General features: G+C 34.1%; 1 protein-coding gene across 1 annotated transcript; it reads left to right on the forward strand.

Annotated features, from left to right (window-relative positions):
* Positions 1–5,438: 5,438 nt before the first annotated feature.
* LOC123947199 (olfactory receptor 6C6-like) lies at positions 5,439–6,410 on the forward strand. Its single transcript, XM_046013246.1, has one exon. The coding sequence runs from the start codon at positions 5,472–5,474 to the stop codon at positions 6,408–6,410; it is 939 nt and encodes a 312-aa protein (XP_045869202.1). The 5' UTR covers positions 5,439–5,471.
* Positions 6,411–17,109: the final 10,699 nt, after the last annotated feature.

The raw sequence follows: 17,109 nt of genomic DNA on the forward strand, positions 1-17,109 counted from the left end.
AGATCAATACAGGCCTACCTCAGAAGTGAGAACAATCTCAAACAACATAACATTCCATGTAAGGAAACCAGATAAGGAAGAATAAGTAAAACTCAAACTCTGTGGAAGGAAATAATAAAGATTAGAGCAAAAATAAAACAGAAATAAATAAATTATGAAGAAAGGAAAGAAGAGAGGGAGAGAGGGAAAGAAGGAAAGAAAAGGAAATGAAGGGAAAGGAAAGGAAAAGAAAGGAAGAAGGGAAGGAGGGAGGGAGAGGAAGGGAGGGAGCAAAGCAAGGAAGTTAAGGAAAGAAGGAAAGCAGGCAGGCAGTTTAGGAGCTGTGTTTTTTTAAAAGATCAATAAAGTTTAAAAAATAAAAAACCTTTAGCCAGGCTAATCATAAAAAAGAGGACTCAAATAAAATCACAAATGAAAGAGGAGAAATTACAACTGACACCACAGAAATATGAAGAATTACAAGGAAATATTATGAAAAATTATATGCCCCAAAATTGGGAAACCTAAAAGAAATGGATAAATTCCTAGAAACATATAAACTACAAAAACTGAAACAGGAAGAAGTAGAAAACTTGAAAAAACAAATTATAAGTAACAAAACTGGATCAATAAAATAAATCCCAACAAATGAAAAGTCTAGGACCAGACGGCTTTACAGGTGAATCCAGAAAATATTTAAAAAAGAGTTAGGATCTATTCTTCTCAAACTTTTTGAAGAAACAGAAGAAGGAAAGCTTCCACATTCAGTCAATGAGGACAGCATTATGCTAATACCAATGCCAGATAAAGACACTACAAAAAAGAAAACTACAGGCCAATACCTCTGATGAACATAGATGTAAAAATCCTCAACACAGTATTATCAAATCAAATCCAGAAATATATTTTAAAAATTATTCAACATGATCAAGTGGGATTTATACCTGAGATGCAAGGATGATTCAATATTTGCAAGTCAATCAAACATCATCATACATCACATCAACAAGGGAAAGAATAAAAATCAAAAGATCATTTCAATAGATGCAAAAAGAGCATTTAACAAAGTATAATATCCATTCATGATAAAAATCTCAACAAAATAGATGTAGAAGGAACATACCTCAACAAAACATACACCATATTCAAAAAACCACACCTAACATCATACTCTATGGGGAAAAACTGAGACCTTTTCCCCTAAGGTCAGGATGATGTCAAGAATATCCAGTGTCACAATTTATTCTATATAGTACTAGATGTCTTAGCTACAGCAATCAGACAAGAAAAAGGAATAAAATTCATGTACATTGGTAAAGAAGAAGTGAAACTCACTTCTTGGAGATGACATGATACTACATAGAGAAAACCCTTAGAACTCCACCAAAATATGACTAGAACCAATAAATGAATTCACTAATATCACAGGATACAAAATCAATGTACAGAAGTATGTTGTGTTTCTATATACCAATAATGAGACAACAGAAGGAGAAACTAAGAAAACAATCCCATTTACAACTACACTGAAAATAATAAAATACCTAGGAAGAAACTCAAACAAGGAGGTGAAAGACCTACTCTGAAAACTGTAGAAAACTGATGAAAGTAATTGAAAATGACACAATCAGTGGAAAGATAGCCCATGCTCATGGATTGGAAGAAGAAATATTAAAATGTCTTATACTACCCAAAGCAATCTAAGCATTTTATGCAGTCCCTATGAAAATAGTAACAGCATTTTCACAAACCCAAACCAAAACAAAAACAAAAACAAAAAACAAAAAAAGAAACACACAAAACAAAACCTAAAATTTGTATGGAACAACACACACACACACACACACACACACACACACACACACCCCTAATAGCCAAAGCAAACTTGAAAAAGAACAAAACTGGAGTTATCACAATTCCAGACTTCAAGTTATATTACCAAGCTGTGGTAATCAAACAGTATTGTACTGACAGTAAAGTAGACATATGAATCAATGGAACAGAATAAAGAAACCCAGAATAAACCCATGATTCAATTATTCTTTCACAAATACATAATAGGAAAAGTCTTTGCAGGTTAGGGAAACTGGAAAGCCATATGCAAAAGAAGGAAAGGAAACCACTTTCTTACACTGAAAAAAAAAAAAAAAAAGGTTTTCTTTCACCGAACAAAAAAATGGATTTGAGCCCTAAATGTGACCCTGAAATCATAAAAATCCTAGAAGAGAGCACAGGCAATATTTTCTCTGACATTGGAAATAGCAATATTTTTCCTGATATGTTTCCTGAGGCACAGAAGCAAAAGCAAAAATAAACTATTGAGACTTCACCAAAATTAGATGCTTCTGCCCATTGAAGGAAATAATCAATAAAACTAAAAGACAATCTACCAAAGGAGATAATATATTTTCAAATGACATATTAATAAAGGGTTAGTATCTAAAGTATACACAGAATTTACACAACTCAACACTGAAAAACAAGCAATTCAGTTAACAAATGGGCAAAAGACATGAACAGACATTTCTCCAAAGACATCCAGATGGTCATCAAACATATGAAAATATGTTCAACATCACTCATCATTAAGGAAATGTAAATCAAACTAAAAGGATATATGATCTCACACCTGTCAGAATGTCTAAAATCAAAAACTAAAGAAACAATGTGTTTGTGAGGATGTGGTGAAAAAGGAACCCTACTCATGCATTGTTGGTTGAAATGCAAACCGGGGTAGCCACTGATGAAGACTGTAGGGAGGTTTCATAAAAACTTAAAACTAGAGCTACCGTATGATCCATTAATTCCACTACTAGGCATTTACCCAAAGAATATGAAAACAGTAATTTGAAAAGATATGTGCACCTCCATACTTTTGCAGCACTATTTACAATGGCCAAAATATAGAAGAAACTCAAGTGTGCATGGATAGGCGAATGGATAAAGAAGATGTGCTGAAGAAGATTTGAATGGATAAAGAAGATTCAGAAGATGAATGGATTAGGAAAAAGATATAATAGAAAAATACAACAGAAGATATAATGTGTGTGTGTGTGTGTGACTTAGCTATAAATAAGAATGAAATCTAGCTATTTGAATCAAGATCGATGGATATAGGGTGTACTATGCTAAGCAAAATAAGTCAGAGAAGGACAAATTCCATTTGACTTCATTCACATGTGGAATTTAAGGAACAAAACCAGTGAACAAAGGAAAAAAAGAGAGAGGGATACAAAAAACTGATCTTAACTTACAAGAACCAAGTAAGTGATGGGTATCAGAGGAGAGGTGGGTGAGGGGATGGCTGAAATAGGTGAAGGGGAGAAAGACCATGCTTACCTTGAAGAGCACTGAGTAATGTATAGAACTGATGTATCACTGTATTGTACACCTAAAACTGATCTAACAGTATATGTAGACTACACTGGATTTAAAATTTTTAAAAAATGTACTTAGAGTCAATTTAAAGAAGAAAACATAGAAAAAGAAAAAAAAGAAAAAAGTAATTATTAACCAATGTTCTTGAAAATTAAGGAAAGACTAGGGAGCTTTCCAAATTAAAGGAGACTAAAACATTATGGTAATTAAATAAACATGTACTTTTAAATTGTATTTTTTCTATAAGGAAAATTTTTAGTCACGGGTGAAACTTAAATAGCATTGGAGAACTTCATGTTGATAATGTATCATTGTTAATGTCCTGACATTAATGGTTATAGCATGTATTGCTAGTAGAATGTACTTTTTTGATATAAACACATACTACTATATTGACAGAGCATCAAATGGTGCAGGAATAAAAGGTATTCATTGTCTATTTGTTGGATTTTTTGTTATATTTTATATTGTTTCCAAATTAAAAAAATAGCAAAACATTTAAGTATTGTTTTCTACCTCCAATTTGGGGCATAGGTCACAAGTTAGTGAAATCCAAACATTGACTAAGAAAGCAAGAGAGAGTTTCTTTTTGGAATAAACCACTTTAATGTGTAGAAATGATCATACTGTCCCAGCTAACTGGAATATCTGAAATTCTTTTGGCATTAAGTATAGAGTTTAAAATATTTCTAGTTCTCTTTGGGAGCATATCTGTTTTGTTTTGTAGTTAAAGAAATTCAGTTTTGTGCTTAAAGCAATTCAGTTTTTCTTTCTTTCTTTTTTTGTTTGCTTGTTTTTGGTGGTTGTTTTATTTCTTACATAACTGATATTCCTGACATGAGTCTCCAGAGGTCATTTACTTTTCTTTTCTTCTTTTTTTTTTTTAATTAATCCCTTGTGTGTCTTTTGAGAAAAGTGATAAAACTGTGCCTTTTGTTAGTGCACAATATGAAGTAAGAATTCTTTGTTACAAAATTTGGGTTCCTTTCATATGAGGGATTTTCCAAAACATCTTTTCATTTACAGCATTACACTTCCATTTAGAATTTTTATGGACACATTCAGCTTCATTTTAATATATGAGAAAAGAAGACAGAAAATGAATCTTACCTAGCCTGAAAGAGGATTCTAATTATATGTAATATCTGGATTCTGTCATTTTAATGAGTAGCAGTGGAACTGAAAGTAATTAACAGATGTATATAATTTTGAGAATGCATATGTTTTTAGAATCCTTCTTCAGAGAGAATTGTCATCATTTATTTTTGACTAAGGGGAAAATTATATGAATGTATTTGAGATATGGTAAGTCACTTAAAATTTGCAATAAATATCTAGCTCATAAATGAAAACATTCTCACAAGTAAAAGTCAGGTAATCCACTGACTTTTGAACTGTCATTTACTTTTCTGTTTTTATGTAGATGCAATAGTAAAAGCTTCATGATTAAATGCAACTGATATGAGAAGACTGATGCATTTGAAACCAAAGAAAAAGAATAATTATGTGAAATGAGATAAAGGAACAATGCAGAAGTACTGCACCAGAACAAAATAATAATATATATCAGAATATTTCAATCATAGAGAAAATATGTAACTGTAGTTATTTCTATATATTACAAATTTTTAAGTATTTTAATGAGCTAAGAAGTTTTGAAGAATATTACATATAAACATTGGTATTAATTTTTTGGATGTTACAAGATTTTTTTTCAATAATTTTTAAAATACACATAGAAAATAAATTTAAAGTCAAGCTTATGTTCTATTTAGAACACTGAAACAGAATTCAGCTCATTTGGAAATGATCAGCTAAAATTTGAGTTATCTTTTAAGTTCCAATAGAAAAAAAGAAAAAATTAAGTAGTTTTGTTACCGTAACTAAGGTTTAAATGGAATCATCTGTTATAGATTCCTAGGTTGATATACTATAGTTTTAAGTATCAACTGTCTTGTGAAATTAGATCATATCTTTTAACTTATTTAAATTTTTGACTATTTTCATGTTTGACTGTTTTTTTATTTTTTCTCTCTGTACCTTTTTAAAAACTCCTCTTATTTTCACTTCTGGAGTTATTTTCCTATGTCTATTTCACAATATTCAAATCAGAAATGAGGAATCAGTCAAGAGAGATCAAGTTCATTCTCCTAGGATTGACTGATGACCCACAATTGCAAATTGTGATTTTTATATTTTTCTTCCTAAACTATGTGTTGAGTGTGATTGGGAACTTATCCATCATCCTTCTTACCTTGCTAGATCCCCACCTCAAGACTCCCATGTATTTTTTCCTCCGAAATTTCTCCTTCTTGGAAGCTTCATTGACAACAGTCTGTATTCCCAGATACCTGATAAGCATCATGACTAAAAACAAAATAATTTCCTACAATAGTTGTGCATCTCAGTTATTCTTTTTCCTCTTATTAGAAATTACAGAATTTTATCTATTGGCTGCCATGTCTTTTGACCGGTATGTAGCAATCTGCAAACCCCTCCATTACCCCATCATTATGAACAACAAAGTGTGTTACCAACTACTATTCAGCTCATGGACAACTGGCTTTCTATTTACATTTCCACCAGTGGCCTTGGGATTGACACTAGATTTCTGTGCTTCCAAAGTAATTGATCATTTCATGTGTGACACTTCCCCCGTGCTGCAGCTTTCCTGTACTGACACTCATTTACTGGAATTGCTTTCATTTGCCTTAGCTATTGGAATACTCCTGATCACATTGCCTTTAGTAATTCTTTCCTACACATACATTATCAAGACCATTCTAAAACTCCCCTCTGCTCAGAAAAGAACAAAGGCTTTTTCTACGTGTTCTTCTCATATGATTGTAGTCTCCCTTACTTATGGTAGCTGTATCTTTAATTACATAAAACCAACAGCGAAGGAAAGGGTGACTTTATCCAAAGGTGTAACTGTTATTTACACCTCAGTTTCCCCTTTATTAAACCCTTTCATTTACACTCTCAGAAACCAGCAAGTGAAACAAGCCTTCAAGTATATACTCCAAAAGATATTCTCTTTTTTCAGAAAATGAAGAGGAAATATAATTTTTAAATCTTAGATAAAAAGTATATAAAATTTTTGACTCATTTTATAAGCTTACTTAATCTATTCTTCAAATAGTCCACCTAATATTTATACCTCATAATATTTAACCACACCTGTCACCACAATTCATCTTTTTCCTCCTACTCTATGATTAACAGTCTTGTGCTAAAGTATGTGTATTCACTTGAGTTATCAACACAAATGTGAAATTTCTTTCACTCTACAAAACATGGTTCTGACCTCCTCAAAAAATGATTTTAAATAGTTAGTCATTATAAAAATTTTAAATGAGTATACAGACATCAATATAACAACATGCACTACTATTGGAACTCTAGGAAGTTCTTCAAGTGTCACACAAATGTTTTCGACAAAGCAAGAAAAGAAGGTAGGCTTCAAGTCATAAATAGCTCATATGTTCTAAAATGTAACAGAACTTTCTTTATCTGGTATGTCAGTAGACCTGAAAATTTGGAGTGAGTAAGAATCACACACCTGGTTGGCTTATTTAATAGCAAAGACAATATTCTCATCCTTAAAATGTCTAAATGTTTAAAAACATTTAAAATGTTTTTTAAATATTTCGTTTATTCATTTGACAGAGGGAGAGAAAGAGAGAGAGACAAAATGAGCATAAGCAGGGGAAGAGGCAGAGGGAGAGGGAGAAATAAATGTGATACAGGTAAATGTCATTCATTTTCATTTTATTGTCTTTTGCTTTGGTGTACTATCCATTTACTACATTTCCTACAAATTGAAGGTTTGTGATAATCCTACATTAAGCAAGTCTACTAGTGCCATTGTCCAACAGCATTTGCACACCTCTGTATTATATTGTGGTAATGCTTACAAAATTACAAGATTCTTCATTATTAGTATATTTGTTATGGTGATATGTGGTTGTGATCTTTGATCACAAGTCTAATCACCAAATGCTCTGTGTGTTCCTACTGCCCCACTGGCCAGCTGTTTCCCCTTCTCTCTCCTTCTCCTCTGGCCTCTCTATTCCTTGACACACACACCAATATTGAAATTGGACTAAATAATGACCCCACAGGACCTGTAAGTGTACAGGTGAAAGGAAGAATCACTTGTCTCCCACTTTAAGTCAAAAGCTAGAAATGATTAAGGTTAATGAGGAAAGCATATAAAAAGCCAGGATACGCCAAAACCAGGTTCTCTTGCACTAGTTAGCCAAGCTGTGAATACAAAGATAATGTTTTTTGGGGGCCTGGGTGCTCAGTTGACTAAGTATCTTCCTCTTGGTTCCTGATCAGGGCATGATCTTGTGGTTGTGGGATTGAGCCCTGTGTCTGGCTCTCAGCTTAGTGTGGGACCTACTTCAGATTCTTTTTCCCTTTCTCTCTCCTGATCACTTGCTGAAACAAATAAATAATCTTTAGAAAGAGAAAAAAAGATAAGAAAAAGCTCTTGAAGGAAATTAAATGTGCTATTCCAGTGAACACATGAGTGATAAGAAAGGCAGAGGCAGCCTTATTGCTGATAGGGAGAATGTTTTAGTCTACTAGATAGAAGATCAAACAAGCCACAGTATTTCATTAAACCAAAGCCTAATGCAAAGCAAGGACCTAATTCTCTTTCATTCTATCAAGACTAAGGGTGGTGAGGAAGCTATAGAAAAAAAGTCAAAGCAAGCAGAGATTTGCTCATGAGGTTTAAGGAAAGAAGCCATCTACCTAACACAAAAGTAAAAGATGAAGCAGCAAGGACTGATGTAATACCTGAAGTGAATTATCCAGAAGATCTAGCTAAGACAATTAATGAAGGTGACTACACTAAACCACATACCTTCAGAGTAGATGAAAAAGACTTATAGTGGATGAAGATTCTATCTACCACTTTTATAGCTAGAGAAGAGTAGCCAATGCCTGGCTTCAAAGCTTCAAAGTCTAGGCTAACTCTTTTGTTAAAGCTAAATTACATCTCTAAATTGAAGCCAAATATTCACTGACCATTTTGAAAAACGTAGGTCTAAGAATTATGCTTAATCTACTCTTCTGGAGTTCTATAAATGGAATAACAGAGCCTGGATGGCAGCAATTCTGTTTATAACATGGTTTATTAAAGATTTTAAGCTCACTGTTGAGACTTACTGCTCAGTAAAATATTCCTTTCAAAATATTGTTGTTCATTGATAATGCACCTGACCATTCCAGAGCTCTGATGGAGATGTACAATATGGTTAATGTTGTTTTCATGACTCCTAACACCATTATTCAGCAGGCCATGAATTAAGACATAATTCTGACTTTCAAGTCTTATACTTTTAGAAATACATTTCATAAGGCTAGAGAGGCCATGGATACAGATTTCTCTGATGGTTCTGGGCAAAGTAAATAGAAAATTTTCCTGGAAAGGATTTATCACTCTACATACTATATAGAACATTTTTTGAATCATAGGAAGAGGTCAAAAAGAGTCAATATGAACAGGACTTTGGAAGAAGGTGATTGCAACACATAATATTTATAAATTTTGTCAGTTATTGTTCTGTGTAGAAATAATTGAACCCCAGACGTTGCTTAGATTCATTTATATTATAACAATGAAAGTGATTCTTGGAAGAAATTCAAGGTATGATTTATTTATTTCTGTGTTTGGGGAATCTTTCCATATTTTAAACCATTTATAAATTAAAGATTTCTGATACATTCTAGTTGTGTCAATGTAAACAAATGTATTAAGTATGTCTTACATAAAAGCAAATATAATCATTTAAATCCAACAGATTTGTACAACAATTGACAAAGCATGTATAGAATATCTGCATCATACTTAATAATTTCTTTGGCCTCTTCCCAGCCATTCCCTCTGGTCTCCATGCCTGCTAGTAGATTCAGATAAACACAGATGTCATTTGGCCACAGAAATCACTTTACTTTTTCTGGAATTTCTTATAAAAGAAATCACAAATTGTGATTGTTGAAGTCTGGTTTCTCTTGCTCAGCCATATTTTGGAGATTCACCCATTTAATTGTGTGCATCCTTAAGTTCTTTTCCTTTTTGCTCATGCAATTTGACCAAATCTACATTTAGTATATTTGGCTTAGCAAATTCAGAATCTCTGGCATCCTTCTGTCTTAGCTGGCTTTCCCTCCCCAATTCCCACACATTGGTGTTCTTATTCTCTGAGGAATCTCTCCACAAGACAGAATCTTTTGATTTGATCAGTGTAATATCAAGTACACACCATATTCTGAAATGCCAATCCCTAAAAGCCTGTATCCTCCCAAATTGTCCTTCTGAAATAAGTGTCTGCCAAAGGAAAATTAATTGGGGCAGGGAGGTTACCAGTCCCCTATGCCTTGGTGACTCTACTCCTCAATTCCCATTCTCCATGGCAGTTGGAAATACAGAATTACAGGAATTGTCTTTGGAGAAAAGTAAGAAGGATACATGAAGAGAAACACCATTCACCATTTTGTTTATCCCAACTGCTAATTAACATCTTCTGCTCTTCTTTCTGATGCAGCATGTTGCAAGACTCAACCTACTTTTCTCCTTTGTGCTAGCAGCTACTTGATCTTTTTGGGTTTACACCCACAAGGAGTTGCTGTGGAATAATACACTGTCTTACCTCCTGTCTTTGCTACCTTCTCATGAATCAGTATATTTGGTTTAAGGCTATACTGCCAGTTATATATGGAATCACAAAATGCTGTAATTATAAGAAATCATAAATTTGCAAATTCTTACAGCATGGATCACTTGTCAGCCAGGATTTAGGTAAAAGTAGGATTTCTGTAAGTCCTTTGGGAAGAAAGAAGATATTGGAGGAATTTTAGCTTTTAAAAATAATGAAAGAGATAGCTATGGAAGGAAAACTTTGAGCACCAGAGAGAATGTTGAGGAAACTAATGCCAAAGTATGTTGAAGCCCTGAGAGAATGCTTCAAAAAAGCTTAATGGGAAATCATAGTGACTCAGTTATTTCTGAGAAAGCATCTACTAATAGTGTTAGCAATAAAGTTGGTAGTTTTCAAGTTCTTTTGAAAATTCACTATGAATCTGGGTTATATGCAGCAATCTGGGTACAAAGTGGAAAGCAATATCCTCTGCTTCCCTTCCAACCTCTAAATTTTTCACCAGGTCCTATCACTGACAAATCATAAATTAGAAAAATAGAGGGAGGGGAACTCTCAGAAATATCATCCCAGTTTCTTCACAGCACTGAGAACAACTGAGAGAATGTGATGTGATGTTGAGTTGGCAACAGACAGTTCAATGCAGATACTTTGAAAATAACCAAAAAAGGAGTCTCAGAAATTGCAAACGAGTGCTTTTTTCACTGGCTCTACCAAAGTGTGATATCAATATTGGGGGCAATGTAGCAGAAATGAGATGCAGACCCCTGGTGTGTCAATCAATTAAGCATCCAACTCTTGGTTTTATCTCAGGTCATGATCTATGGGTCCTGGGATCAATCTCCATAAGATCTGCTCTCAGTGGGGAGACTGCTTAAAGATCCTCCCTGTCTTTGCCTCTCCCTACCTGTGCTCTCTCTTCCTCTCCCTCTTTCTAAATTAAATAAATAAATCTTTAAAAATAAAAAAAAAATGAAGAGAAGAGATTCATCTTGTACCCTCTTGTTCAATTTACCCCCACTATGTAGGACACTATGTCGATATCCTGACATTATGAATGCTTAAATGAATGTAACCCTCTCATATTATTTCTAATACATTTGGCAACCTGGTTGAAAATTACATTACATTACAGGATAAAATATATCCTATATATAGGATATATTCAAGAGCTTCTCTTGAAGAAAAGAAGGAGGAGAAAAGTGAAAAAGTTGGTAACAAATTATAATATTAATAAGTAGTGTAATTGGAACTTATCCCGGATTTCTCTTTCTGCTGATTCATTATTGGTTTCTAGAAATGCAACAGATTTTTGGACATCGATTTTTTTTTAATCCTGCAACTTTGTGTATCAGTTCTAGGAAGTTTTTCATGGGGTCCTTCAGGTTTTGTACATAGAGCATCTTGTCGTCTGTGAATAGAGAAAGTTTTACGTCTTCCTTACAGATTTCAATTCCTTTTATTTCTCTTGTTGTCTGATTCCTGTGGGTAGGATTTCCAGTACTATGTTAAAGGAAAGTGGTGAGAGTGGACATTCCTTCTTCCTCCTAACTGTAGAGGAAAAGCTCTCAGTTTTTCCCCATTTAGGATGATATTAGCTGTAGGTTTTTCATATATGGCCTTTATTAAGTTGAGATATGTTCCCTTTAAACCTCATTTGTTGGATTCACACTTAAATTTAAATAACCACATGCATAACATGAAACTTATTCTAGCAAGAATGACATTCATTCACAATTAAAATGCACTTACTACTATGAATATGTAACACAGGGAATTACATACATCTGAGAAAACCAGAGAATCAAGGAGACTGCATCAAAGGGTACAATTTAACTAATATTAACAAAAACAAATGAACAAACAAAAAGACAAAAAGCAGAAACAGACCATAAATACAGACAACAAACATGTGGTTGCCAGAGGGGAGAGGGTACAAAATGGCTGAAGAAAAGTTAGAGGTACAAGCTTCCAGTTATGGAATAAATGAGTCACAGGAATAAAACATACAGCACAAAGAATACAGCCAATCCTATTGTAATAGGATTGGTAACGTATCATAATTACACTGTGTTCAACATAGCATAATGTATAAACTTGTCTATTCCTTATGTTTTCCTCCTGAAACTAATATAACAATGTAACTAATGTAACTAATAGTTGTGTGTCAGCTATACTCAATATAAACAGACAAATAAATTAGCATTGATGAGTGATTAGAAGTGAGTTGAGATGCCCAGGAAACAACTTCCAGCAAGGAAAATAACATGTGAGAGTGAATGACTTTCATTTATGATTTCACTTAATCTTTAAAAGGATGAGTCCCAGCTGTATAAGTTGACAAGGAATGATACCCATGAAATATTGTTAACTGAAAAAAAAGGGGGGTGGGGAGAAAAATTGCTGAATATTTTCTGTAGCAAAATTGTATTACCAAATTAAAAAAATTTGTGCTCCCATTATGTGGGAGTATTGACTGTGTATGAAATTTCTGATAGAATGTACTATAAATATTTGATACCTGTTAATTTGAAGATTTGAGGGCAAATGGAGGATGACTTAGAAATATAAGAGTAATTCCATCTGTCATTATATAACACTGATATGGTAATTGATTCCCTGACACTTATTTCTCATTGCAATAAGTCTATATAACTCTTAACACTAAACAATTAAAAACTGAATTTCAAATACCCTTCTGATTTTTAAAAATATTGCAATTTTTTCTTGAATCATTCATTCTTCTTTGTGCTGATAGGGATGTATAAATGAATAAAACCTGAGTGCTACCCTCAATGAAATTTTGGAGCTCAGCTCTGTATTTAATGAACCCAAAAGAAATTGAGAATAAATTATCTCCTGAGTGAAGACCGAGTGCCACAGGCATACTAGAAAACTTCAATATAGCCAAGGGGCAACTAAGTTGATTGGATACATTGGTAGGTATACTTTTGCTTTTATCCCACTATATTGCTTTGCTTTCTGGAATGTGTACATCATGACATCACTATACCTCTTGGGCCCATCTCTCCTGCACCTGGCCTTTATTCTGGCCTTTCATTCATTTATATAGTGACTAGAGAAGGTAAATTTGTTTCATCTTTTGATAGTTTTCAATTCTCATCTTACCCAGAGAACTTTGAAGCAGTTTACATTTCAGTCATGAAGCAGTAGTCCCTGGAAATTTACATAAAGAAATCTCAGGGTTTCAATGGTAGTTTTTTGGATTTAGGTCACAATGGTTATGATTATATGGGAAGATAAAAGAGATAAAGAAAAATTCTTTGATTTTAGGAGAGGTTGTAGAAAACTCAACAACAACCAATCGATGCAATCAAGCCTGCATTTTCTCTGTGTAAGAGAGGAAGGGTGAATTCCTGACAAAAAGTCTCCAGAAGTAGCTTATGAATGCATTTCTTCTCACATTTTGAGTAAATTAAGAAAATATGGGTTTATATTTCTGTCTGGAATCATTGACATATCATAAATTAAGTATGTTCTGTATTTGCTAATAAATATATTTTTATCTTTCTCCCATTCAAAAGGTTATTTTTTGGAATACATTGCAATGATCCCCAAATTATCACTTTAACATATTTACTATTTCTAATTTTTTATTTATTTTTGTTGTTTTTGTTTTACTTGTTTTGATTTTTTTGTTTTATTTATATTCAATTAATTAACATATAATGTATTATTTTTTTCAGGGGTAGAGGTCTGTGATTCATCAGTCTTATATAATACCCTGTGCTCATTACAACACATATTCTCCCCAGTGTCCATCACCAAGTAACCCTATCCTGCCACCCTCTCCTCTCCAGCAACCCCCAGTTTGTTTCCTTAAGATTAAGAATCTCTTATGGTTTGTCTCCCTCTCTTGTTTCAACTTGTTTCATTTTTTCCTCTATGATCCTCTGTCTTGTTTCTTAAATTCTTCTTATCAGTGAGATCATATGATGGTTGTCTCTCTGACTGACTTATTTCATTTAGCATTATACCATCCAGTTCCATTAATGTTGCTGCAAATGGAAAGATTTCATTTTTGATGGCTTTGTAATATTCCACCATATAATATTCCACATCTTCTTTTTTTTTTTTTTTTTTTAAGATTTTATTTATTTATTTGACAGAGAGAGAGGTCACAAGTAGGCAGAGAGGCAGGCAGAGAGAGAGGAGGAAGCAGGCTCCCTGCAGAGCAGAGAGCCCGATGCGGGGCTCGATCCCAGGACCCTGAGATCATGACCTGAGCCGAAGGCAGCGGCTTAATCCACTGAGCCACCCAGGCGCTCCGATTCCACATCTTTATCCATTCATCTGTTGAGGACATCTGGGCTATTTCCATAGTTTGGCTATTGTGGACATTTCTGCTATAAATATTGAGGTGCAGGTACCCCTTTAGATCACTGCCTTTGCATCTTTGGGGCAAATACCCAATAGTGCAATTGTTGGGTCATAGGGTAGCTCCTTTCTCAACTTTTTGAGGGTCTTCCATGCTGTTTTCCAGAGTGGCTACACCAGTTTGCAGTGTAGGAGTGTTCCCCTTTCTCAGTATCCTCACCAACATCTCTTGTTTCCTGGCTTGTTAATTTAGCCATTCTGAATCATGTGAGGTGGTATCTCATTGTGATTCTGATTTGCATTTCCCTGATGCCAAGTGATGTTGAGCACTTTTTCATGTGTCTGTTGGCCATTTGTACATCTTCTTTGCAGAAATGTCTGTTCATGTCTTCTGCCCATTTCTTGACTAGATTATTTGCTCTTTGGGTGTTGATTTTGTTAGATCCTTCATAGATTTTGGAAACAATCCCTTTATCTGATATGTTACTTGCAAATACCTTCTTTCATTCTGTCAGTTGTCATTTGATTTTGTTGACTGTTTTCTTTGTTTGTGCAAAAGCTTCTGATCTTGATGAAGTCCTAATAGTTCATTTTTGCCTTTGTTTCCCTTGCCTGTGGAGATATGTCTAGCAAGAAGTTGTTGCTGTCAAGGTTGAACAGGTTGCTGCCTGTGTTCTCCTCTAGGATTTTGATGGACTTCTGTCTCACACTGAGGTCTTTCATCCATTTTGTGTCTATTTTTCTGTATGTTGTAAGGAAATGGTCCATATTAATTCTTCTCCATGTGGCTGTCCACTTTTCACAGCACCATTTGTTGAAGAGGCTGTCCTTTTTCGATTGGATATTCTTTCCTGTTTCGTCAAAGATTAGTTGACCACAGAGTTTGGGGTCCGTTTCTGGGTTCTCTAGCATGTTCCTTGATCTGTTTTCTGTCACTACCATACTGTTTTGATGATTACAGATTTGTAATAGAGCTTGACATCAAGAATTGTTTTTGCCACAGTTGTGGTTTTCTTTCTTAACATTCTTTTGGCTATTTGGGGTCTTTTCTGGTTTCATACAAATTTTTGGATTATTGGTTCCAACTCTGTGAAAAAAGTTGATGGTATTTTGATAGAGATTGCATTGACCATGTAGATTGCTCTAGGTAGCACAGGCATATTAGCATCATTTGTTCTCCCAATCCATGAGCATAGAACGTTTTTCCAATTCTTTGTGTCTTTCTCAATTTCTTTCAGGAGTATTCTATAGTTTTCTGAGTACAGATTCTTTGCCTCTTTGGTTAGGTTTATTCCTAGGTATCTTATGGTTTGGGGTGCAATTGTAAATGGGATCAATTCCTTACTTTCTCTCTCTTCTGTCTCATTACTGCTGTATAGAAATGGAACTGAGGGGCGCCTGGGTGGCTCAGTGGGTTAAGCCTCTGCCTTCGGCTCGGGTCATGATCCCAGGGTCCTGGGATCGAGCCCTGCATCGGGCTCTTTCTGCTCGGCAGGGAGCCTGCTTCCTCCTCTCTCTCTCTCTGCCTGCCTCTCTGCCTACTTGTGATCTCTGTCTGTCAAGTAAATAAATAAAATCTTTAAAAAAAAAGAAATGGAACTGATTTCTGTACATTAATTTTTATCCTGCCACATTGCTGAATTAATGTATGAGTTGTAGCAATTTTGGGGTGGCGTCTTTTCAGATGACATGATACTTTATGTGGAAAACCCAAAAGAGTGAGCATTTTGATATTTCACTTTGTTCAAAATATGTGTCTATTTCTAAAGGAAGACAATGCTGATCATCAGAAAAAAATTAAAACAGGAAAATAAGGCACAATACAGCACTGACAGTTATCACCTACTCACTTGACCAGTTTATGTTATAAAATAAAGATCAGCAAATATTAGGAACCTATACGACAAGGAAAATTCTGGTTACCAAGATAAAAAGAACACAGGTGAAAGCCATATAGACTAGTTTTGCAATTTGTGTTTCCTATAAAGTAAATCTTAGAATTTTCTTTGTTCTACCTATTTATTCTTCTAGAAAGAAGGCGATGAGATATGTTGGAATTTCAAAACTCCTTTATGAATTCCTTCTTGTTATCAAACAAGTTTAAGATTGAAAAGACCAAGTGAACATAGTTGCAAAAGAAAGTTGATTGTTAATTTACAAAAAGAACATTAAAATGATAAAAATAGATCAATATGTAATATGAACTATATTATTGATATAGGTCTATCTATGTGAGTATTAATTAGTATCTCTGGCTTCACTAGTGTTTCCCATAAATTAAGACGTTTACTTTTATTTACAACCAAGATAATTCTAGTCTTATATTTCTGTGATTGGAAACACATTGATTTCTGCAGAACATATTTAAAAGAATGCACCTTAAGAACAAAATAATTAAGCATTCTTAAGGTCTCTAATTGTGTTGGATCTTTAATTTCCATCAAAGACTTACAAAATAAGAAAGTATTTTAAAGACCTCAAAATTAAAACTCAATACTAGATATTTCACTCCTAAGAGCACACAATCTTGGAAACTGGACCATGGTGTCTCAATATTTAAATCCAATTATAATTACTGTGTAGCGATGGAAACATAATTAAGAGAGCTACTGCATATATTGACAATTTGGGTACAGGTACGGGTCTTACATAAAGGCACTCAAGAGGGGAATTTTAACATAGAACCGTGAATACGATTTTCCTTATCAAGAGAAGTTGTGTAAATTATTTGTGACACACTGAG

This window comes from Meles meles, chromosome 7 (genome assembly GCF_922984935.1).
Source record: "Meles meles chromosome 7, mMelMel3.1 paternal haplotype, whole genome shotgun sequence".
NCBI lineage: Eukaryota > Metazoa > Chordata > Mammalia > Carnivora > Mustelidae > Meles > Meles meles.

What these genes read in the sequence shown, in the direction of transcription:
- LOC123947199 (XM_046013246.1), top strand. Translation starts at nt 5,472, where the DNA reads ATGAGGAATCAGTCAAGAGAGATCAAGTTCATTCTCCTAGGATTGACT.